The sequence below is a fragment of the Pristiophorus japonicus genome, chromosome 12 (assembly GCF_044704955.1).
Source record: "Pristiophorus japonicus isolate sPriJap1 chromosome 12, sPriJap1.hap1, whole genome shotgun sequence".
Lineage (NCBI taxonomy): Eukaryota > Metazoa > Chordata > Chondrichthyes > Pristiophoridae > Pristiophorus > Pristiophorus japonicus.
The window spans coordinates 100,864,777-100,888,555 of record NC_091988.1 but is presented as its reverse complement, the minus strand read 5'-3'; the positions used below and the strand labels follow the sequence as shown (position 1 = coordinate 100,888,555).

The window sequence follows — 23,779 nt, the reverse complement described above, 5'->3', positions numbered from 1 at the left end:
ACATACAGCACGCAATGTCACGATGGGATGTGCAAACATCTCCAGACTCTATTTTTAGATACAAAAAGGACAGGAAAAGACCAACTGGTCCATCAAGCATGTCCCATGCCAGCACCATCACCCCATTCCCTTGTTTTTTGGATAAGAAACAATGGACAAAATTAAGGCTCTTTTCCCTTAAATTCAGGAAGATACTGATTCACCACCCAAAAGAAAACCTGTGAACTTATCAACAATGTGCATATATATATATATAGTACCTCTAACATAGGAAAATATCCCAAGTCATTTCACAGAGGCACAAGGAAAAGCAGACCGAGCGAAAGGACACATTAGGAGTCTGGCCAAAGAGCTGGGTTTGTAGGAGGGTCTTAAAGGAGGACCTTAAAGGAGGACAATGAGGCCGAGCAGTTTAAGGAATGAATTCCAAAGAGTGAGGCCTATTGTGGCTGAAGGACTACCTGCCAATGGTGGAAGAGGAGCTTGGGAGGGGGGGGGCGGGGGGTGCGGAAAGAGGAGACACAAAAGAGAGCAGAGCTGGAGGAGGAGTTTTCAGGGCTGGAGGAAATTATAGAAACAGGATGGGACGAGGCAAAAGAGATATTTAAACACAAGTATGAACATGTTCAATTTGAGGCATTGGGGGGCTGGTACCCAATGCAGGTCAGTGAGGACAGGGGTTATGGATGTACAGGACAGGATATAGACAGCAGTGTTTGATGGAGCAGATGAGCTGAAGTGAACAGAGGGTGGAGGACGGGAGGCCGCTCAGGAAAGCATTGGAATAGTCGGGGCTGGAGGCGATAAGGCACAGTGAGGGTTTCCGTGGCAGATGGGCAGAGGTAGGGACGGGGGCAAGCAATGTGACAGAGATGAAAGTAGACAGTGTCTATGATCGAGGGGATATGGTGGTGGAAGTGCAGTTCAGGATCAGGCAGGAGACCAAACATGTGCTTCTAAAACGGCCACACTTAGCTGCACAGACCTGCAACAATTTGCAGTACACCAATGAGGAGGCCTCTGCAAGCCTTGAACCGGACTTAAGAGGCCTGACCAGACTGCTGCAGCTAAAATCTGCTCCCTCCCCACTCCTCCATCAAGCACCAGTCCCAGATGGCCTCTTGGCCCTGCTCCCTCTTCAGCCCATCAGCAACAATGCACCTTTTAACATGAAAAACCTCCCACGGCACGTCACAAATGAAAAGAGACAGGGAAACAGACACCAGGCCCCAGAGAGAGAGGGGGATTCGGGGGTGTTGACGAGGTCTGGCCAAAATGATGGGTTTCGAGAAAGCTTTTAAAAGGACAAAGAAGACAGAGAGCCAAAACCATTTACAAACATTGACCCTGCAAGTTTATGTGCCACACTTAGTGCTGTAAAAGTGTCACTTCATCAAAGGATTTATTGCTACTAATTCTGAAATTGCTGCTGAGTTTTTAAAAAGAATTACTCTTCAGAGTTACATGTGATGTAACCGCATGAATTAAATTTGAAATCAGTTTGCAATGGAGAGTTAAAACATTTTTTTTTTTTTAAAACCACAATTTTCTATATCCTTCAGAATAAAATATTTGACTGTATCAAAGCCGAGAGATTGTGCTTGCCACCATGATCCAAGTCACAGGGATGGGCCTATTACCACATTAGAGCCAGGTGCCCACCTGAGTGGTACTATAGGGGCACACACCCAGTGCAAGCGACAGAATCTCAGAGTGGCACCTTGCCTGTCCCGGAGGGGGCTCTAGCTAAGAGAAGCTGGCCAAAGGCTCATATCAGCCACTCCCTCAACCATAGGTCTAGAAACTAATGGCAATCTATCTACCTTGGATGGATTGCCATTCAATTTCTTCCTGTTGGGGCCTGCTTGTGGCACAGAATGGTATTTCATCATTCTCATCCTTGTTTACAAATCCCTCCATGGCCTCACCCCTCCCTATCTCTGTAATCTCCTCCAGCCTCACAACCCTAAGAGATGTCTGTGCTCCTCTAATTCTGCCCTCTTGAGTATCCTGGATTATAATTGCTCAACCATCGGTGACCTTGATCCCTAAGCTCTGGAACTCCCTCTCGCTCCTCCTTGAAGACGCTCCTTAAAACCTACCTCTTTGATCAAGCTTTTGGTTATCTGCTGTAATTTCTTCTTCTGTGGCTCGGTGTCAAATTTATCTGTTTTGTATAACACTGCTGTGAAGCATCTTGGGAAGTTCTGCTACGTTGAAGGCGCTATATAAATAAAAGTTGTTGTTGGTATCTATGCCTGCTGGGTAATGATGGTGGCATAGCTGGCAGATTCCTGGAGAACTCAGGAACCTCTCTAGACATGCCCCCAAACTGAATTTGGGCCAAAGTACTCGCTGCCCCCACTACCAGCATTTGCGGTGGATGCATCCATGAAGTGGAAATGGGTTTTATCTCAACTCCCAGTCCCTGTATTATTGGTGGTCAAACTCCACCCTAAGGAGCTCCCTGGACTCCTTGTGTTATCCTGGGCCTTTTCATTAAAAGTAAAAGCAATTGTCATGGTAAACACTGGACAAAACAGCAACTTGGCAACACAAGCTTTCACCAGCTGGATGTACAGTTCCTGCAACTACTCGTCATGCATGGCTATGGTTAGTACCATCGCCAAATATAAATAAATTGGCCACAATATCCGTGAACCCCATTTTACTTGAAGGTGGCCATATCTAATGATCAGTGATCCAATTGTACCAATAAGATTTACTCGATGCAATGAGCCAACTCAACAAGTCGGTTGGTCACTGTTCATAGCTGCTTGGATAGGGGGAATGTGGCCCAAAATCCTTGCTGGCATTTTCACTCTTAGAAACAGCTCAAGATAGAATGGAATGCATCAGATTTCAAGATCAAACTATGTGCATATGTATGGGGCTATACAGTGCAATTATTAATATATATGGCAATCTTTTATTCCCCTTTCAAAGGGCATCTACTCCTCTTTATGGAAATGGACCATGGCATCTGTCCACTAAGGTCCTGCGCCCCCCCCACCTCTGCTGGTTTTCATGCCACAACAGAATAGCAGCAGGCTATTGTACCATGGGGGGCACTATTACAACCAACCTCAAATTTGTCGTCTTCTGATGGCGATTTATGTTCAGATTACTGGATGTGTCGCCCCCCCCCTTCCTCTTTAGTCCAAGACGCTCAGGACATTTGCAGCCCCCACCATCGTTCCATCTAGGTTCAGCGCACTTTGCATTGAGGATTGAACGTATGACCTTGCCCGTATGGCTCAGTCACCACAGCACTTTATCCATTGAACCATCTGGGAGTCTTCCATGTCAGAGCTTGGTAAGGGGGTGTGCAAGATTCATTGTGGAGATTCAACTTATTTCCTAGTGTGTTTAGACAAGTGACTCCATGTACCTGCTGCACATAGAGCCATGAGGCATTACAATTCTGCAATCCCTTTATCATCCATTGATGGCATCTCCTAAAGAACCTAATAGAAATATCTACAAACTTTAAGATGTGAAACATTTGTCTATTTAACACCAATAACCAGTAACAGTTTCATCATCAGTATCATTATTTTCAGTCTCCACCCTAATTGTACATTGATCCAAGTGCTACTTTCCAGGCAAGTCCTCCAATACGCTCCAAGTGACTGGGTGCGGTGACTGCCTGGTGCGGCTGGGAAGAGAAGACAAGGAGCTGTTGCTCACCAGGCTCGTGGTAACTAGCAGCACAATGACTAATTCACAAGGGAGGATTTCATTTGTCAGTGGGCATGTCTGAAAGAATTGACGGAACAGACACACGAGGTTGTATTTGGAGGCACTGGTAAAACTAAGGACTGGGGTCCTCTCCACTTGGCTCCATGAAACCTCACAAACCAGTGTCCCAGCAGCTAGGTGATCTGGCAGCAGGAAACTTTGCTAGTGCTCTTGTACTGGTAGGCTACATGGTTTAATGGATATAGTTCGGAGCAATTTACAATCTCATCATCATCATAGGCAGTCCCTCGGAATCGAGAAAGACTTGCTTCCACTCTTAACATGAGTCCTTAGGTGGCTGTACAGTCCAACACGGGAATTATAGTCCCTGTCACAGGTGGGGCAGATAGTCGTTGAAAGGGTGGGTGGGACTGGTTTGCCACATGCTCTTTCCGCTGCCTGCGAGTTCCCGGGCAACTATGGTGGTGCGGCGTTCCGGCCTGTCGCTGTTGGTGTTGTCCATGAGGGTCCTGACGTTCCAGGTCCCGAACATCATGTTAGAGGAGTGTAAGATGCCTGTGCGTGAGTTCTTTTAACGTGGGGTGGCCGTTGCACACCGGTTACCACACGGGCTTAGCTGAGCAAGGTCTTGGTCCAGTGGCAAGGGGGTCCAAGACAACTGGAGACCAGGGACTGCTGTATGGGCCTAGTTGCCTATGGCGAGATGTTGGCCGCAGGCTCGGCCCCGAGTAGTGCCCTTGATGGTCGGTGGTCCATGGCTTGGCTGGGGGCAGGCATTGGGAGGATCAGTGGCCCACTGGGGTTCAGAAGCTAATGGGTTAGAAAAAGAATACAGGACACTGTGGACTGAGTTACATTGAAATCCAATCGAGAGATTCCAATAGTTTTGATGTACTAACTTCCTTCTGGGCATCCATTAGTCTATAAGTATTGCACAGATTATATAGAGCAGGGGTCCTCAATCTTTTTTCTTCTGACCCCCCCCCCCCACTCCCATGTTATAATAATTCCACAGACCCGTTGTAACACAACACAATGAAAGATATATTTATTATTTTTGTTTTACTTACACCTTGACTGTTCTCCAGTCTATCCTCCTCTTGGGCTGAGATTCTCTCCTTTCTCCACACTCCAACTGACCAGGGACATCCCTCAGAATTATTCTTCCAATTTGCAAGTTCTTTATATCTTAATCAAGCATTTAAAAAAATGCAAATACTGTATAAATTCTAATTCGCAAAGATACAGCAAACACAATTGCAACTTTCGCACTCTTGCAAGTTCACTCATGGAGTTACAAAATCATAATATACATACACAGTGGCTGCATTTAGTTGAATACTATTCAGTTGCACAGCAATTATAACAAGCCTTGTCTTGACCAGTGTTTTTCCACTCAAATGGCACATGAATACCAGAGACATACAAATACTTTTCCAAATGTTGGTCTTTTGTGCAATGTCTGTAACCACCCAGCACAGGTCGAGCCCTTGCCAGCTACTGCTCCACAAACAACATCGAAATAAACATTTTACAACAAGGACAAGGTTTGTTAAGTGCAGCTGCTTTATTGATGATGCATCGAGGGGATGGTTTCGGATCAGGAAATGAGTTTTTAAATATATAATAGATACGTATAAAATTAAACGACCAGGCTGCAGTCTATATTAGTACAGAATGGGGTTTTCTCCCACAAACGCGAACAATGTCCCGACTTATCCAGCTTTCCCCACGATTGCTCCAGCTTCTGGATCTGGTTCTCCAGGAACATCATCACCATCACAAACGCAGCAATTTGGGCAGCGTGATGATTCGTAGAAGCCCCATAACGCAAGTGAAAAAAGATAAAGGAAATCGAAAAAGCTGTGGTGGGAGTGAAATCACACGAACGGGGCGGAACTAGAGACGTCAAAAGCTTTAAGTCAGTGTCGCTCTCTCTCTGTGGCACTAATTCTCAGCGCGGTTCGTCGGGCAAAGACACAGGACCTTATCTCCTGCCCTACCCCACTCCCTCCACCCGAACACCAACCATCCCTGCTGCCTCACACACGGACCTGCTTTCTCTCAAACACAGACACCCCGGCTCTGATTCACTCTCATTGGACGGCAACCCTTGATTGACGAGACATCTCGGCCACCGCTTGTCCCGACTCCGATTCTGATTGGTCGATTAGCACGCCATTTTTGGCGGGCCCCTTGAAACCTTGTCGCGGACCCCTTCAAACCTCGAGCCCCAGTTGAGAACCCCTGATGCAGAGAACAAGTGCTAGTGCTGCCAGTAAGGGGCTTGGGTAACTCAGCATTTCAAAGCCACATACCGAGAGGTTTATTTCCTGATGTTGGTTACGGGAAGGGAAAGAAAATGGAGGTGAAAAAGAAAGTGGGGAAGAGGAAGTAAAAAGAAAGCAATGGAAGGAAAGACGGGAAAGAGGGAGTGAGGACCTTGCAATTATAGAGCATCTTTCACATCTTTAGGACATCCCCAAGCTTTTTACAGCCAAAGCAGACACTGTTGTCATGTAGACAAACACAGAAGCCAATCTAAGCAAGGTCCCAGAAACAGCAAAATAATCACTAACCAGATAATCGGGTTTTGGTGGCGATGGTTGAGAGAAAAATGTTGGCTAGACCACCAGAGAAACTCCCCTGCTCTCTGAATAGTGCGATGGGATATTTTGCTTCCACTTGAAAAAGCAGACTGGGTCTTGACTTATCATCTTGTGCAAAAAATAAAACCAGCAACAGTGCAGCACTCCCTCGGTACTGCACTGAAGTGTCAGCCTCGACTATGTGATCAAGTCTGTGGAGTGGGACTTCAGCCCACAACCTTCTGCCTCAGAAGCAAGAATGATACTACTGAACCAAGCCAACAGGCTTATTCTATTACTGACAATTAGTGACACCAATGCTCCACACAGCCACTTTAAAGGATTACTGAAATTTATCAATGGAATTTAATTATTATATCATTCCATTTATCTGAAACTAGTCGTAACGAACAGAATCGGTACAGATTTTGTGCACTCCCATTCTCATGAAGGCACTGGCTTACTTACACAGAGCTCCTGTTCAACAAGCACTGACAGTCCTGCAGCAACACACTCAAGTGCTCATTCCTGAGTGTTGGCAAGAAATTCAACTGCAAAGGCACCACACGTACACTTTCCACAGCGGGGGTCCGTGGGTAGACCAGAGCCTTCAGCAGTAGGCACGCTGCCAAGCCCAGCTAACTCAGCATAGACCAGGGACTGAACTGGGTTACCTTGGGGGATGCATGGCTCAGGACTGCACACAATTGGTATAGATTACACAGGTCGGTGGCCAGCTGAGGACTATTTACTGGGAAGAATGCATCGTAAATGACGAGAGGAGAGGGGAGGATTTGAATGAACCAGCTGGGGAAAGGGTCCGGTTTATCTTCGATACCCATGAATATGGTGCATGCACACTGAAGACAATTGTTGAAGGCAAGGGATCTATCAATACAATTTAAATATTGGAGAGAGGCTCCTCCCCTCCTTTCAGTTCTGGCTCAGAACCTATTTAAGGAGAAATACATTCATACACTTCTTCACCTAATTTGAAGTTAATGCAGGAAGGTCAGAAGATGTTATCAGTACTGCGGGTCAGCACCATCGATTCCTTCCTTTGTGAAACTGTCCTTCGGTTTGGAAACTCCTGAACCACTTTATGCGATTGCACAGCCCGACACCCTGTGATTGTCCCGACAATGTGCATTCTCACTTCCAGCACACGATGATATTGGAGTCATTCTCCAGCCTCTCGTCCAATTCCTTGTAACTAATTCCTGAGGGAAACAAACAAAAAGCAATTATCTACAATTCCCACAACACTCCCAGAAGCCAGTCTCGGGTACGACAAAGGCCAGATACAGAGTAAAGCGAGGCCAGCCTCGGCTCAGTGGGTGGCACTCTCACTTTGGAGTCACAAGGTCGTGAGCTCAAGCCCCACTCCCAACACTTGAGCACAAAGTCGAGGCGCTCAGCGCCCGAACCACTCAGCCGGATTGTTACTTCATCGAAGCTCCAGTGTTGGACGTGCCGTCTTTTGCATGAGACGTTAAACCGAGGCCCCGTCTGCTCTCAGGTGATCGAAATAGTGCCATGGCATCTTTTACAAAGAGCAGGGGAGACCTCCCAGGGCGGTATAGCACGGGCTTTGTACGTTAAAAAAATCCACGCACAGACATCTTCCACCCTTCAACATGTAGTTCGGGATCTGGAATATCAGGTCCTTCATTGAAACACCTGTGAACTCATCCCTTTTGGTGTGGAAGCAAATCATGATCTTGTTGAATGGCGGAGCAGGCTCGAGGGGCTAGATGGCCTACTCCTGTTCCTAATTCTTATGTTCTTATTCTCGATACGAGGGACCACCTATGATGATGCTGATATCATGGGCTAGGTACATAGTAAAGCTTCCGTAACACTGCCCTGACAATATGCTTCACCCCAAACTCAGAGATGCATAAGTGTGACATTGTTCCTTTTCCAACCCTAGCCATCCTGCAGCCTCTCTCTGATTGAGACTAATAATTATGGTGCTAATTAGAAGCGGTTTTGTGCTATGGTCCACTTCAGGAACTTGAGCACATAAATCTAGGCTGACACTCCAGTGCAGTGCTGAGGGAGTGCTGCACTGTCTGAGGCGCCGTCTTTCGGATGAGACATAAAACCGAGGCCCCATCTGCTCTCTCAGGTGGACGTAAAAGATCCCATGGCACTATTTCGAAGAGGAAGGGGGCAGGCAGGGGGAAAAGTTATCCCCAGTGTCCTGGCCAATATTTAAGGATGTGTTTATTTGTATTAATAAAATGGCCGACGTGTCTGATTGGTTCTCCATTATCACATGACCTATTGCTGACTGGTCCCCTTGTATGATAAGTCACACCCTGACGCTTCTCTGGAATGTGTAACTGGAACCGCCCAGCACAAGTTCTGAATGACTTTGAAAATTGTAATTTGATCCATTCGGACTTCAGAAGCCAGAGGCAGATCTCGCTGCGCAAGTGCATGACCGTAACACCCCCCTCCCCCCGCCCATGCCACGGTCACAGATTGTTAACATGTTTATTGGGTATGGTGAATAGTGACAGTGTCGTGACTCTAACGATGTCCCTGACACACCGAGCTTTCCGAGAAACGTGATCCGTCTTCCCCAAGTTCCCTATCTCCCTCCAGCCTCTCGCCCCTCCTCCACCCCAAGCACCCCCCCCCCCCCCCACACCCCGCGTCTCTCTTCCCCCGTATCTCTCTCTCTCTCTCTCTCCCGCCCCCCGCACCAGGCCGCTTCTCTATCTCCCCGCCGCCCCAGAGAGCTCGGCGGGACGCTTGTTCTGACAATGCGGTCAACTGAAGAACAACGCGGCCCACTTCCGGTTTTGGTCGGGAGGCGTCGGGAGTGGGGTCCGGAAGACGCAGAAGGAAGAGAAAAGCGCTGGTACAAATAGTCACTCCAAATATTTATCCCTCAATCAACATAACAAGATCAGATTATCTGGTCATTAGCACACTGCTGTTTGTGGGAGCTTGCTGTGCATAGATTGGCTGCCGCGTTTCCCACATTACAACAGTGACTACACTCCAGAAGTATTTCATTGGCTGTTAAGCGCTTTGAGACGTCCCGTGGTAGTGAAAGGCGCTATTTAAATGCAACCCTTTCTTTTTATGGGCCTATGCCCAGCATACTACTGAAACTGAATTCACACAGGACGCTTTCTGCAAAGAGCCAAGGAGACCTTTGTCCCAACAGTCTGGACTGTGAACACGCACCTCAGTCGTGAAATCGTCTAAATCCCTGCATCACTCCGTCCCCATGGCTGCTTTGATTCCAGTAAGGATTGGAGCCTTGCGGGATGGTTTACCTGTTTTGCAGCAGATCTCATCGTAGCTGTGAGAACCGGTGTAGAGTCGCGGCGGGCGGCTCCTCTCGTCCCGATTAATCTTCACTGGGTACTTGTGCAGCCGGCGAATCAGACCTTTCATCAGACCAAACTGAATCAGCTTCCTGCAATCAGAGGAGAGTCAGGCAGGCTGGATACTCGACAGCAAGTCGCTCACCTGGCTCCCCAAAGCCCCTCCACCACCTACAGGGCACAAGTCAGGAGTGTGATAGGATACTCTCCACTTTGCTGTATGGGTGCGGCCGTAACAACACTCAACAAGCTTGACACCAACCAGGGTAAAGCAATCTGCTTGATCGCACTTGATCCACTAGCTAAACATCCACCCCCTACACCACAGGCACACCATGGCTGCAGCCAAGGCTTCTTCGAGAGCACGTTCCAAACCACGATCCCCATCACCGAGAAGGACAAGGGCAGCAGGCGCATATGGGAGCACCATCAGCTCCAGGTTTCTCTCCAAGTCGCACACCACCCTGACTTGGACATATATTGCCGTTCCTACATCGTCATCGCGTCAAAACCCTGGAACTTCCTCTCTTAACAGCATCGTGGGAGTACCTACACCACACGGACTGCAGCTGTTCAAGAAGGCGGCTCACCACCACCTTCTCAAGGGCAACTAGGGATCGGCAATAAATGCTGGCCTTGCCAGCAACATTCTGAGAATCAATGAAAACAAAACCAGGACTACCAGACTGAGGGTGGGGAGCCAATCATCCTCATTCATTCGACCTCCTTGTATAGATAAATTACACTGAAACAATAAAATGAAGGAGTTACAGACTGTCCACACAACGGGAGAATCCAGAACCCCAGGCTTGGCATCTCACCTCTCGTCCACATGTTGAAGCTGTTGAGCATAGCGGGAGCAGAGATCTCGAGCTGTGGTGCCGGGGCTGAGCCCACAGTATAGCTGGAACACGTCTCGCAGACTGGCACGCTTGTGTCCTGTGGGCAAAGGCAGCAATTAATAGGTCTTCAAAGGCCTCCCACTTCTGGAGGATCCGACCCCTCTCCACAAGAGCCCATTGATGGCAATTTGAAACCAAGGCCCGAAAACTGCGGTTGGAGGCTTCCTGTGGGTGGACGCCTCCGACAGTACCTGGTGGTCCCGGAGGATCGTATACTTACAGTCCCGAGGCCTAGATGTGCAGCGTATTGGCCCACGAACGTAACCGTAACCTGGGATCACGTGGGCCTGGACCACCAATGAACATGGAGTATTCTCATTGATAATAATGGGAGCTCCGTTTGTATGAGCTCCCATTACTATCAATGAGAATACCCCCAAAAACACAGAATCACAAAACAATAAATAAAAAAACACCTCCCATATTTAAAATTAATTGAAATTGAATTTAATTAAATGTTTTAGAAAAACAATTATTTTTTAAAATATTTTTTCACGATGTTTTAATAGTGTTAAAAATAAACTTACCTTAATAGACAGGGTTTTTAATATAAAAATTAGTGATGAAATTTAATTTTTCGGTCTTAAAACTCTTACGCTGGTAAAAGTAAGCTATACGCCTGCTTTTACCAGGCATGAGAGTTTGAAGGACATTCGCTGGGCAGGAGTTGGGCAAATTTCCCAAATCCCCGCCCGCGAATACCCTTGTCCCGGGGGTGCGTGCGATCTGTTAAAAGACATCGTGACAGATCACAAATGCCAGTTGTCGGTGCATTCGCTTTGCGCGCAGAGAACCAGCATTTGCTGTGCTCTTTGGGTGTGCGCAATTTACGGCCCTATATTTACATCCAGTGGCTAGGGCGGTGCTGCTCGTTTCCAGCAGAAAACCACCCGGCAAAAATTTCCACTCCATTTCAGAGTTCCACCGGCGGTTTCGAAATCTGGCTGGGGAGCGGACCGCTGGTGTGCATTGTCGAAAAAAACGCTACCGCCTGAGTTTGGGCTCAGTGGTGACCCGTAGGTAAGATCGAAAAAAACGTCCATGAAAAGCAACCAAAGTACCCCTGTAAAGAAAGGCAAGTTATAAGTTTTTTTTATAATTCTTTTAAAGCGATTAAGTTAAAAAGGGTCTTGAGAAAGTTTTTAGTTATTGGAAATAATATTGTGTGTGTTTCCCCCCCTCCCTAGGCCCAACCGCAGCCTCGGTCTAAACTTGAGTAATTAACGCCCATTTTGATTAAGAAACGCCCAATTTGCCCAGGATCGTGTTTAACCGCCGAGAATCTGCGTGTAAGATCCGTTTTCTCGGCGAGCGGTATTTTTTCCTTTTTTTGTGCAATTTTTCGCTGGGTTAAATTAAGAATCTTAGTGATCTTTTTGGGCAGCAATCCGGTGGTGGCGAGTTTTATGGAAATTCTAGCCCATAGGAAACTTTAGGGCATTCAGTCCAATAAGCCCACTCACTATACTGACTAATCTCAATTCCCGGGATTAACTAGTGTCTTACAGAGCAACATCATTACCGCTCTGTAGTCTCTTTTTCTCTCAGACATAGTCTGGTACCCTGTATGTATTTTTTAAACTACAAACACAAGGCTGATCGCTTCAACAATGTTTCCACAATATTCCCCTAGATCAGTACAATCTAGGATTATTTAATTCAACGTATTAACCAAGGAATTAGTGTTGGTGATATTGTACAACAGTCATTGTCTGCTAACTTAGCACTAAAATAGCCAGCTGAGTCGCATCATCCCTAACGGTAAGCATTTATTCATTATTACCAACACTCATTTCTAGGCTGCAGTCCCCTCTCCTGGTTCCTCACTCACATCAGTTATTTTATAGTGACCTTCACTTGCCATCAACTGGCTCAGTTTCCCAACAGATCCAAATACTCTGATTCTATTTGGATTCTTCCTCGTTTGCTGTTCTGCCTCCAATTTTACCATCAGTAAACTACGATTGCTTTTAAGAATGATGCGTCTTTTAAAATTAAAAACTGATAGGGAACCCCCACTTAAACAGTGATTCACTCATTTCCAGCTTGAAAAGTTTCTATTTATTGGAAATTCTCTGTTTTGTCAAATTTAACCAACCTTCTTGCTGGGGTACCATTCTGCAGGCGCTGGTTACAATGGTACCATTCCGCAGGCGCTGGTTACAATGGCACCATTCCGCAGGCGCTGGTTACAATGGCACCATTCCGCAGGCGCTGGTTACAATGGCACCAGTCCGCAGGCGCTGGTTACAATGGCACCAGTCCGCAGGCGCTGGTTACAATGGCACCATTCCGCAGGCGCTGGTTACAATGGCACCATTCCGCAGGCGCTGGTTACAATGGCACCAGTCCGCAGGCGCTGGTTACAATGGCACCAGTCCGCAGGCGCTGGTTACAATGGCACCATTCCGCAGGCGCTGGTTACAATGGCACCAGTCCGCAGGCGCTGGTTACAACGGTACCAGTCCGCAGGCACTGGTTACAACGGCATCAGTCCGCAGGCAAGGGTTACAATGATACCGGTCCACAGGAGTTGGTTACTGGGCTACTGTTCCCACAGGCCCTGATTGCCCTTTGGTACCTTGTTCAAATGGCCATTATCCTAGAAGACCCAATGCACAATTCTACTCTAATCCGATGCTCTCACACCTCCAATAAAGGTCATTGGATGGTGACCAAGAATGGGAATCCTTGACAATTTGGTCTTTGCTCCCTAACCCAGGGTTTGTCACCCGGGCTGAGATCGGCACAGTGGATCGAATCTGGTACAGGTCTGCATGACTCAGCTACACACAAGAGAAACTCTCTGGTTCTCTGGGGAAACATCTCCTATTTCAGACAGATTTCTATACAGCTCTCTACTCCACTTCCTATGCCATACCAGTCACTAATTTACCGTAGCCAGTAATCTCAGACATGGACCCGTTAAATAGATTTGAAAATCTAACTATATGAAATGCGCCCCATTTCACTGGCCCTATATACCCACAGCTTCTTGGAAAACTCCAGCAAGTCAGTTAGCACCACTTTCCTTCCATGTTGCCAGTGCCTTATGAAGTTGTACATTTCCAGATATTCTCCACTATATATCGCTTAGAATGGTTACAGCACAGGAGACGGCCATTCGGCCCATCCCGGCTCTCTGCAAGAGAACCTCTGCTAGTCCCACTCCTCTGCTCTTTCCCCATAACCCTGCAAACGTTTTTCTTGCAGGTACTTATCCAATTCTCTTTTGAAAGCCACGAGTCTGTCTCCACCACCCTTTCAGGCAGTGCATTCCAGATCCTAACCACTCGCTGCGTAAAAAAGTTTTCCCTTATGTCACCTTTGGTTCTTCTGCCAATCACCTTAAATCTGTGTCCTCTGGTTCTCGACTCTTCAGCCAATGGCAAGTTTCTCTCTATCTACTCAGCCTAGACCCCTCATGATTTGAACACCTCCATCAAATCTCCTCGCAACCTTCTCTGCTCTAAGGAGAACCCTAGCTTCTCCAGTCTAGCCACATAACTGAAGTCTCTCATTCCTGGAATCATTCTCTTAAATCGGAAGCTTTTTTAACTGCTTTCTCAACCTGCCCGGCCACCTTCAATGACTTGTGCACATATAACCCCAGCTCTCTCTGTTCATGCACCCCCTTTAGGATTGTACCCTTTAGTTTATATTGCCGGTCCTTGATCATCCAACCAAAATTTATCACTTTGCACTTTTCTGCGTTAAATTTCATTGCTACATGTCCACCCATTTCACCAGCCTGTCTGTGTCCTCCTGAAGTCTATCACTATCCTCCTCACTGCTCACTATACTTCAAAGTTTTGTGTCATCTGCAAATTTTGAAATTATGCCCTGTAAACCCAAGTCCAAGTCATTAATATACAAGAAAAGCAGTGGTCCTAGTACTGACCCTGGGGAACACCACTGTATACCTTCCTCCAGTCTGAAAAACAACTATTCACCACTACTCTCTGTTTCCGGTTGCTTAGCCAATTTCGTATCCATGCTGCCACTGCCCCTTTTATTCCATGGGCTTCAACTTTGCCGGCAAGCCTATTATGTCGCACTTTATCAAACGCCTTTTGGAAATCCATGTACACCACGTCAACCCCATTACCTCATCAACCCTCTCTGTTACCTCATCGAAAGACTTAATCAAGTTAGTTGAACACAATTTGCCTTTAACAAATCTGTGCTGGCTTTCCTTAATTAATCCACACTTGTCCAAGTGACTGTTAATTTTGTGCCTGATAACCGTTTCTAAAAGCTTCCCTACTACCGAGGTTAAACTGACTGACCTGTAGTTGCTGGGTTTATCTTTACACCCTTTTTGACCACGGGTGTATCATTTGCAATTCTCCAGTCCTCTGGCACCAGCCCCATATCCAAGGAGGATTGGAAGATTATGGCCAGTATCTCTGCAATTTCCACCTTTACTTCCCTCAGCATCCTAGGATGCATCCCATCTGGTCCTGGTGACTTATCTACTTTAGGTATAGTCAGCCTTTCTAGCACCTCCTCTTTATCAATTTTTATCCCATCCAATGTCTCAGCTCCTCCTCTGTCACTATGACTTTGGCAGCATCTTCCTCCTTGGTGAAGACCGATGCAAAATACTCATTTAATACCTCAGCCATACCCTGTGCCTGTAGGTTTCCATTTGTCCCTAATCGGCCCCACCCCTCCTCTTACTACCAGTTTAATATTTATATGCCTATAGAAGACTTTTGAATTCCCTTTTATGTTGGCTGCCAATCTATTATCATACTCTCTCTTTGCCCCTCTTATTTCCTTTTTCACTTCCCCTCTGAACTTTCTATATTCAGCCTGATTCTCACGTATTCTCAACCTCACATCTATCATACACGCTCTTTTTCTGCTTCATCTTACTCTCTATCTCTTTCATCATCCAGGGAGCTCTGGCTTTGGCTGCCCTACCTTTCCCCCTGTGGGAATGTATCTCGACTGTACCCAAACCATCTCCTCTTTAAAGGCAGCCCATTGTTTGATTACAGTTTTGGCTGACAATCTTTGATTCCAATTTACCCGGGCCAGATTCTTTCTCAACCCACTGAAATTGGCCTTCCTCCAATGAAGTATTTTTTACTCTCGATTGCTCACTGTCCTTTTCCATAGCTAATCTAAACCTTATGATACTATGATCACTGTTCCCTAAATATTCCCCTACTGACACTTGCTCCACTGGACCCACCTCATTCCCCAGAACCAGATCCGGCAATGCCCCCTTCCTCATTGGGCAGAAAGTTCTCCTGAACAAGCTTCAGAAATTCTTCCCCCTCTCTGCCCTTTACACTATTACTATCCCAGTCTATATTAGGATAGTTGAAGTTCCCCCCACTACTCTATAGTTCTCGCACTTCTCTGTCATTTCCCTGCAAATTTGCTCCTCTATATCCTTCCCACTAGTTGGTGGTCAAAGAATACACCTAGTAATGTAATGGCACCTCTATTGTTTCTCAACTCTAACCAAATAGATTCTGTCCTTGACCCCTGCAGGACATCCTCTCTCTCCAGCACTATAATATCCTCCTTATTCAATACTGCCACCCACCTCCTTTCTTACCTTCCCTATCTTTCCTGAACACCTTATATCCAGGAATATTTAGTACCCAAGTTACTTGAAGTAATTTAGAAGATTTTTCTCGACAACTTCAGTTAAATTTATTAGGCCACAGTTTCCAGGTATGCCTCAACCATTTCATTGAAATAATTTTGTCACTTTCTAATTCTCAAGAGACATTTCATGACTTTAGTGAATTAAAAAAAATGAAAGCAGTCTGCACTGGTACAACACCTTAAAGTAGTAAAACATCCTAAACTGAGATTACTTCGGCATGATGCTGTAAAGCCGGGATTATCCCAGGATGATGCAGAGCCAAAATTATTATGGCATGTGTGGAGCCAGGATTATTATAACATGTGTGGAGTCAAGATTACTCCGTGTTGGTGTGGAGCAGAGATTAATTTGGGATCACGTGGAGCTGGGATGATTCTGGGGTGGCGTTTCAGGCTGATAATTTGCCAGAAATCTGGGCATTAGGAGAAAACATGATGGGTGCAGACAGCAAATTGCCATTTGATTTCCAATTCCTTTTCACTAAACAGAAACATTCACCATACCGGGCTTAGTGACATATGCCAGGCACTCCTCCTGCAAGGACTTGTCGTCCACCAGATCCTGCACCCTGGGAGTTGGGCAGTACACGTTGGAATACTGCAGAGGGGAAAGGAACAGAAAGCAGTTATACAGCAACAGAAGTCGAGATCAATGTGATCAGTGCAGGTTCGGTAAAACACAAGGGTTTGTTTTACATTAAGGGGGGAGGAGGGCTGTTAATTCCAAGCCACAATTTGAAAATATGTACAAACCAATTGTTCTCAGTGCACTCACCTGGAATATTGGGACTAAAGTCACAACTCCATAGTACCTGCAGGATAACAAATACTAGCATCATTCCAGGTGTATGTGTAACATAACACACTATTCTGGGTAAGCTATATTCCCATGCTGAATGAGGCTGGACAGATCCATTTTAGAGGTAGAGCAAATTAAGAAATCTTAAGTCTCCTAGGCTTATTAAAGTCTCTTCATCCCATTTGTCACCTACCGATTCTCAGGGACATTTCATGACTTGTGATTTTTTTTTATGGTGTAACAGTTTGCAGGAGTTCCTGAGTAAAGTGTCCTCACTCACCCCCTTCAGCCATTCTGTCACTGACCTTCCCAGTGTCATGAGGTCAGGAGGGGGCTGTTCGCTAACAATTCTGTAGTGTTTAGCTCCAGCCACATCTCTGATAACGAAGCAGCCCAAGCCAGCCTACAGAAGGACCTGGGATAGGGGGATTGTCCTTGGAGGAGAAATTGAGTAGACTAGGCCTATATTCCAAAGAGAATAGAAGAACGAGTGCTGATCTAATTGAAAACATACAATTTTTTGTTTTTTTACAGGGCTCGACAGGGTAGATGCAGGAAGGATGCTTCCCCTGGCTGGGGAGTCTAGAACAAGGGGTTGGCCATTTAGGACTGAGACGAGGAGAAATCTCTTCACTCAGAGGGTTGTGAATCTTTGGAACGGTCTACCTTAGAGGGCTGTGGCAGCTCAGTCATTGAGTATATTTAAGACAGAGATCGATAGATTTTTGAATATTAAGAGAATCAAGGGATATGGGGATAATGCAGAGAAGTGGAGTTGAGGTTGAAGATCAGCCATGATCTTATTGAATGGCTGAGTTGGCTCGAGGGGCTGAATGGCCTACTCCTGCTCCTAATTCTTATGTTCTTATGAAGTGTAGTCACTGTTGTAATGTGGGAAACGCGGCAGCTAGCTTGCGCACAGCAAGCTCCCACAAACAGCAATGTGATAATGACCAGATAATGTGTTTTTTTTGGTGATTTCGATTGAAGGATAAATATTGGCCAGGACACCGGGAAGAACCCCCCTGACTACTCTTTGAAATAGTGCCATGGGATCTTTTACGGCCACCTGAGATGCCGGACGAGGCTTCGGTTTACCGTCTCACCTGAAAGACGGCACCTCCAACAGTGCAGCGCTCCCTCAGAACAGCACTGGAGTGTGAGCCTAGATTTGTGTGTTCAAGTCTCTGGAGTGGGACTTGAACCTGCAATCTTCTGACTCAGAGGCGAGAGTGCTACCCACTGAGCCACAGATGACACTTTAGGATAACGAAGCATTTCAAAAGTAGAGATGGCATTAAGCATGGATTCCTCCACCTTCACGGCGACATAAACCAGACAATTAAGCAGCAATTAAAATCCTGTTTGTGTGAAATCACAGATTTGAGAAAGGACGACCGTGTTGACATCAATTATCAATAGCTCTCCTGTGCACATTAGTCAAATTGACCAGAGGTTGCCATGGTCCACTGAATAGCAGCAAACACTCATCAATGTAAGTGTGTTTCTTAACAAATCTTGGGAGGGAACTCTGAGCACACCATGGAGAATTAGAACAATTGAATCCGTGGTGTACTTGACTTGGAAATACTTCAGGAGGAATGATCCGTGTATTAAAGGTGGTGAGTTTCCCTTTAAAGCTGTTTGCCTAACTACAGTCAGCTAACCAAAAGGTAAAAGGGGATGAAATAGTTTGCATGAGAATGATCCTCTCTGTCCCACTCACAGTAAATTCTGTACTGCAATCCGCACCAAGTTCAACTCCACGTCTGCTTCAGCAGAGATCTTCTGGATATGACGGAACCCGTCGATATACGGCAGAATCTGAGGGTGACAGCAACAGCCAAAACTTAGTGCAAAGCCACCGACACAACTGCTCACCGACAATCATCGCTGGACACTCGCTGTCCACTCAACCAGGACAGTCGCTACAGTGCTTCAGGTGTTCAGAGGCTCCGGTAATAGCCTGCTACAGGATGCATATCTGCACGCAGAGTGGTGAGAATGTGGAACTCGCTGCCACATGGAATGGCTGAAGCAAATAGCACTGACATATTTAAGGGGAGACTTGATGTATATGTGATGCATACAGCACGAGCCATCATCTGGTCAGGCGGTCAGTGATACGGCTCGAGGTCAGGCGGTCAGTGATACGGCTCGAGGTCAGACGGTCAGTGATACGGCTCGAGGTCAGACGGTCAGTGATACGGCTCGAGGTCAGACGGTCAGTGATACGGCTCGAGGTCAGGCGGTCAGTGATACGCTCGAGGTCAGGCGGTCAGGTGATAGGACTCAAGGTCAGCTGGTCAGTGAAACATAGCAATGGGCCCATGCCAGCTTGTGGATCGGTTCACCCAACAACAGGGTCACATGATCATGCAATACCCGAAAATAGCCAAACACATGAAGTTGTCTCTTCAAATCACAGGATAATTATAGGTGAGGAAGGCCGTCTTAGTTCATCTGTCCAGAATGACCCTACAGTCACCCCCACTGCAGCATCCATTATTCCAGAGTTTAACCTCCACTACTCTATCCTGGGGTCCTTCCATGTGGTGATCCCTGTGTGTGTGAAGAAGAATTTCCTGATATGAGTTGTACATGTACCGTTTAACTGGTCTGATCCCGTGTCCACTTATCCTACTTTTGTAATTTATATGAAATACCCCAGATTTACCTTTTCCACACCATTTATCATCTGATACTCCTCCAGAAGATCACCTCCAAGACACCGACTTTCTAGAACCCGGTCTGTCCCATAACCCAGACGTTAGGCTCAGGACTGAGCCCTGTCACGCTGTCTGCAAGGATTGAATGCTTCCCAGGTCTCAGTGACCGGTACTCAAGCTGTGGTCTGACCAGAGCACTGTATATTTCAATCATGACTGCTACTGACTTGTTTGCTAATGTAGTGCAGCAACTCTCTGAACATCCAGGAAAGGTGGTGGGGGGTGGTTTCATTGGTCTGACGGCCTTTTACAATATCTAGAATTTCTTGCGGAAAGCGAAGGTTTCTGGCAGAGTCAGGTTTTCACATACTTACAGCATCCAGTCACACAACTCCCTGTTCTTCTCACGACCTCCCTCTCACCTGCTGCGTGGTGAGGTCCCAGTGGATTTTGATAAAATCCTCTTTGCACTCAGTGAATACTGGCACGTCGTACTCCTGTACTACAGGCTGGTCCCTCCGCTGGGCGATCACTTTCAGGTGAATGGTATTGGATTCATCTGCGAGAAGGACAAATCACAACCTGCTCTGAACACTGAAGTACAAACTGTGTGTGCCATAAGCAGTCTTGCTTCGAACCATAACATTTATATATAATTATCATTTCCTTCCCCAGCAGCACCGGTCAGTATGGGCTTCTTTCAAACACAGTGCCTTGCCTTCCTCGCCCCATGTTCCCCTTCACCAGAGTGGGGAAATCAAACTCCCTATTAAATCTCTCCTGGGCCCTGATCACATCCCTCAACAATCTCTTGCCGCTCCTTCGCCCCGACCTCGCCGCTCCTGCTGTACCTGCCCACGCTCCAATCACCGACCTGGATCTGGGTGACATCCCTCTTCACTGCCGCCGCTCTCCTGCTCCAGCACGTGCTACTCCCTGGAGTGATACGCTGCCACGCTGCTCCTTGCACTCCCCGGCCTGCTCCGATGGTGCTCGCAGGCCGGGGGCCGCACATCCTGCTGGGCTAGGCCACCACGCTGCTCCTTCCGCTCCCTGGCAAGTCATCCTCGATTCGAGGGACTGCCGATGATGATGATGATGATTAAACCATTTTCCAAATTGAAGGAGTCACTGATACGGAGCTAAAAAACGCAATGTGGTTGACTCTCAACTTCCTCTGACGTAGCCTGCCAAGCCACTTGTTTGCATCCAGAGTTTACAAACAAGAATGTCTGCAGCGGTCTAAGAAGGTGGCCCACCACCACCTTCTCAAGGAACATAAATGCAGGCCTTGCGAGCGATGCCCACATCCCGAGAATGAATAAAAAACTTGCTCAAGGGTTAATCATCAAAATGTGCCTTCACGATCGACATTTTCTGATCCACTATCAGCGTCACTTGGTCTGTTAGTGTGTGACCATCTCATCTACTGCAATACAGCCCATCACACACAGCAATTCTAGTAAGATAAACAGGTAAAATACACCAAGAAACTACATGGAGTTCAGTAAGAGAGATGCACCACGCTCCAAGAATGGCATCTAAATAAGTTATAGATGCCAAGATACAGTACAGACAACTTTTCCAAACAAATATTAAACAAATCCCAAACAAGGTGCTGAGAAATCTAAGTGACTAACCATAATTTTGAACAAAATGCGAGTCAAGGGTTATGGGGAGCGGGCGTGGAAGTGGAGTTGAGGCCACGATCAGGATCAGCCATGATCTTATTGAATGGGAAAGAGCGACCATAATATGGTTGAATTCTTCATTAAGATGGAGAGTGACACAGCTAATTCAGAGACTAGGGTCCTGAAGTTAAAGAAAGGTAACTTCGATGGTATGACACGTGAATTGGCTAGGATAGACTGGTGAATGATACTTAAAGGGTTGACGGTGGATAGGCAATGGCAGACATTTAAAGATCACATGGATGAACTTCAACAATTGTACATCCCTGTCTGGCGTGAAAATAAAACGGGGAAGGTGGCTCAACCGTGGCTTATAAGGGAAATTAAGGATAGTGTTAAATCCAAGGAAGAGGCATATACATTGGCCAGAGGACTGGAGGACAGCAGAGGAGGACAAAGGGTTTAATTAGGAGGGGGAAAATAGAATATGAGAGTAAGCTTGCAGGGAACATAAAAACTGACTGCAAAAGCTTCTACAGATAGTGAAGAGAAAAAGATTAGTGAAGACAAATGTAGGTCCCTTGCAGTCATATTCAGGTGAATTTATAATGGGGAACAAAGAAGTGGCAGACCAGTTGAACAAATACTTTGCTTCTGTCTTCACTAAGGAAGACACAAATAACCTTCTGGAAATACAAGGGGACTGAGGGTCTAGTGAGAAGGAGGAACTGAAGGAAATCCTTATTAGTCAGGAAATGGTGTTAGGGAAATTGATGGGATTGAAGGCCGATAAATCCCCAGGGTCTGATAGTCTGCATCCCAGAGTACTTAAGGAAGTGGCCCTAGAAATAGTGGATGCATTGGTAATCATTTTCCAACATTCTATAGACTCTGGATCAGTTCCTATGGACTGGAGGGTAGCTAATGTAACACCACTTTTTAAAAAAAAGGAGGGAGAGAGAAAACAGGGAATTATAAACCGGTCAGTCTGACATCGGTGGTGGGGAAAATGTTGGAATCAATTATTAAAGATGAAATAGCAGTGCATTTGGAAAGCAGTGACAGGATCGGTCCAAGTCAGCATGGATTTATGAAAGGGAAATCATGCTTGACAAATCTTCTAGCGTTTTTTGAGGATGTAACTAGTAGAGTGGACAAGGGGGAGCCAGTGGATGTGGTATATTTGGACTTTCAAAAGGCTTTTAACAAGGTCCCACACAAGAGATTAGCGTGCAAAATTAAAGCACATGGTATTGGGGGTAATGTACTGACGTGGATTGAGAACTGGTTGGCAGACAGGAAGCAAAGAGTGGGAATAAACGGGTTCTTTTCAGAATAGCAGGCAGTGACTGGTGGGATACCGCAAGGTTCAGTGCTGGGACCCCAGTATTTACGATATATATTAATGATTTAGACGAAGGAATTGAATGTAATATCTCCAAGTTTGCAGATGACACTAAGCTGGGTAGCGGTGTGAGCTGTGAGGAGGACGCTAAGAGGTGCAGGGTGACTTGGACAGGTTAGGTGAATGGGCAAATGCATGGCAGATGCAGTATAATATGGCTAAATGTGAGGTTATCCACTTTGGTGACAAAAACACGAAGGCAGAATATTGTCTGAATGGTGGCAGATTAGGAAAAGGGGAGGTGCAATGAGACCTGGGTGTCATGGTACATCAGTCATTGAAAGTTGGCATGCAGGTACAACAGGTGGTGAAGGCGGCAAATGGCATGTTGGCCTTCATAGCGAGAGGATTTGAGTATGAGTAGCAGGGAGGTCTTACTACAGTTGTACAGGGCCTTGGTGAGGCCACACCTTGAATATTGTGTACAGTTTTGGTCTCCTAATCTGAGGAAGGACATTCTTGCTATTGAGGGAGTGCAGCGAAGGTTCACCAAACTGATTCCCGGGATGACAGGACTGACATATAAAGAAAGACTGAATCGACTAGGCTTATATTCAATGGAATTTAGATGAATGAGAGGGGATCTCATAGAAACATATAAAATTCTGAGGGGATTGGACAGGTTAGATGCAGGAAGAATGTTCTCGATGTTGGGGAAGTCCAGAACCAGGGGTCACAGTCTAAGGATAAGGAGTAAGCCATTTAGGACCGAGATGAGGAGAAACTTCTTCACTCGGAGAATTGTGAATCTGTGGAATTCTCTACCACAGAAAGTTGTTGAGGCCAGTTCATTAGATATATTCAAAAGGGAGTTAGATGTGGCCCTTACGGCTAAAGGGATCAAGAGGTATGGAGAGAAAGCAGGTATGGGTACTGAAGTGCATGATCAACCATGATCATATTGAATGGTGGTGCAGGCTCAAAGGGCCGAATGGCCTACTCCTGCACCTATTTTCTATGTTTCTATGAATGGTGAAACAGACTCGAGGGGCCAGATGGCCGACTCCTGCTCCTATTTCTTATGTTCTTCTGAAAAATGCTTTGTGACCAACTGCTCATAAAATACTTGAATATAACAGACACAAATGAACTTCAAACAGAGCAATCA

At 46.3% G+C, this 23,779-nt stretch overlaps 1 protein-coding gene across 1 annotated transcript in view; it reads right to left on the bottom strand.

The window, feature by feature from the left end:
* Positions 1–5,249: 5,249 nt before the first annotated feature.
* Positions 5,250–23,779, bottom strand: part of nprl2 (NPR2 like, GATOR1 complex subunit) — a 37,603-nt gene continuing 19,073 nt past the window's right edge. Inside the window, exons 5-11 of the mRNA XM_070895801.1 lie at positions 20,058–20,194; positions 18,693–18,790; positions 16,943–16,979; positions 16,672–16,765; positions 10,459–10,576; positions 9,587–9,729; positions 5,250–7,510 (exon numbers count right to left, since the gene is read on the bottom strand). Of these exons, the coding sequence (XP_070751902.1) occupies positions 7,443–7,510; positions 9,587–9,729; positions 10,459–10,576; positions 16,672–16,765; positions 16,943–16,979; positions 18,693–18,790; positions 20,058–20,194 (695 nt within the window). The 3' untranslated portion in view covers positions 5,250–7,442. The remainder of the gene's footprint in view (positions 7,511–9,586; positions 9,730–10,458; positions 10,577–16,671; positions 16,766–16,942; positions 16,980–18,692; positions 18,791–20,057; positions 20,195–23,779) is intronic.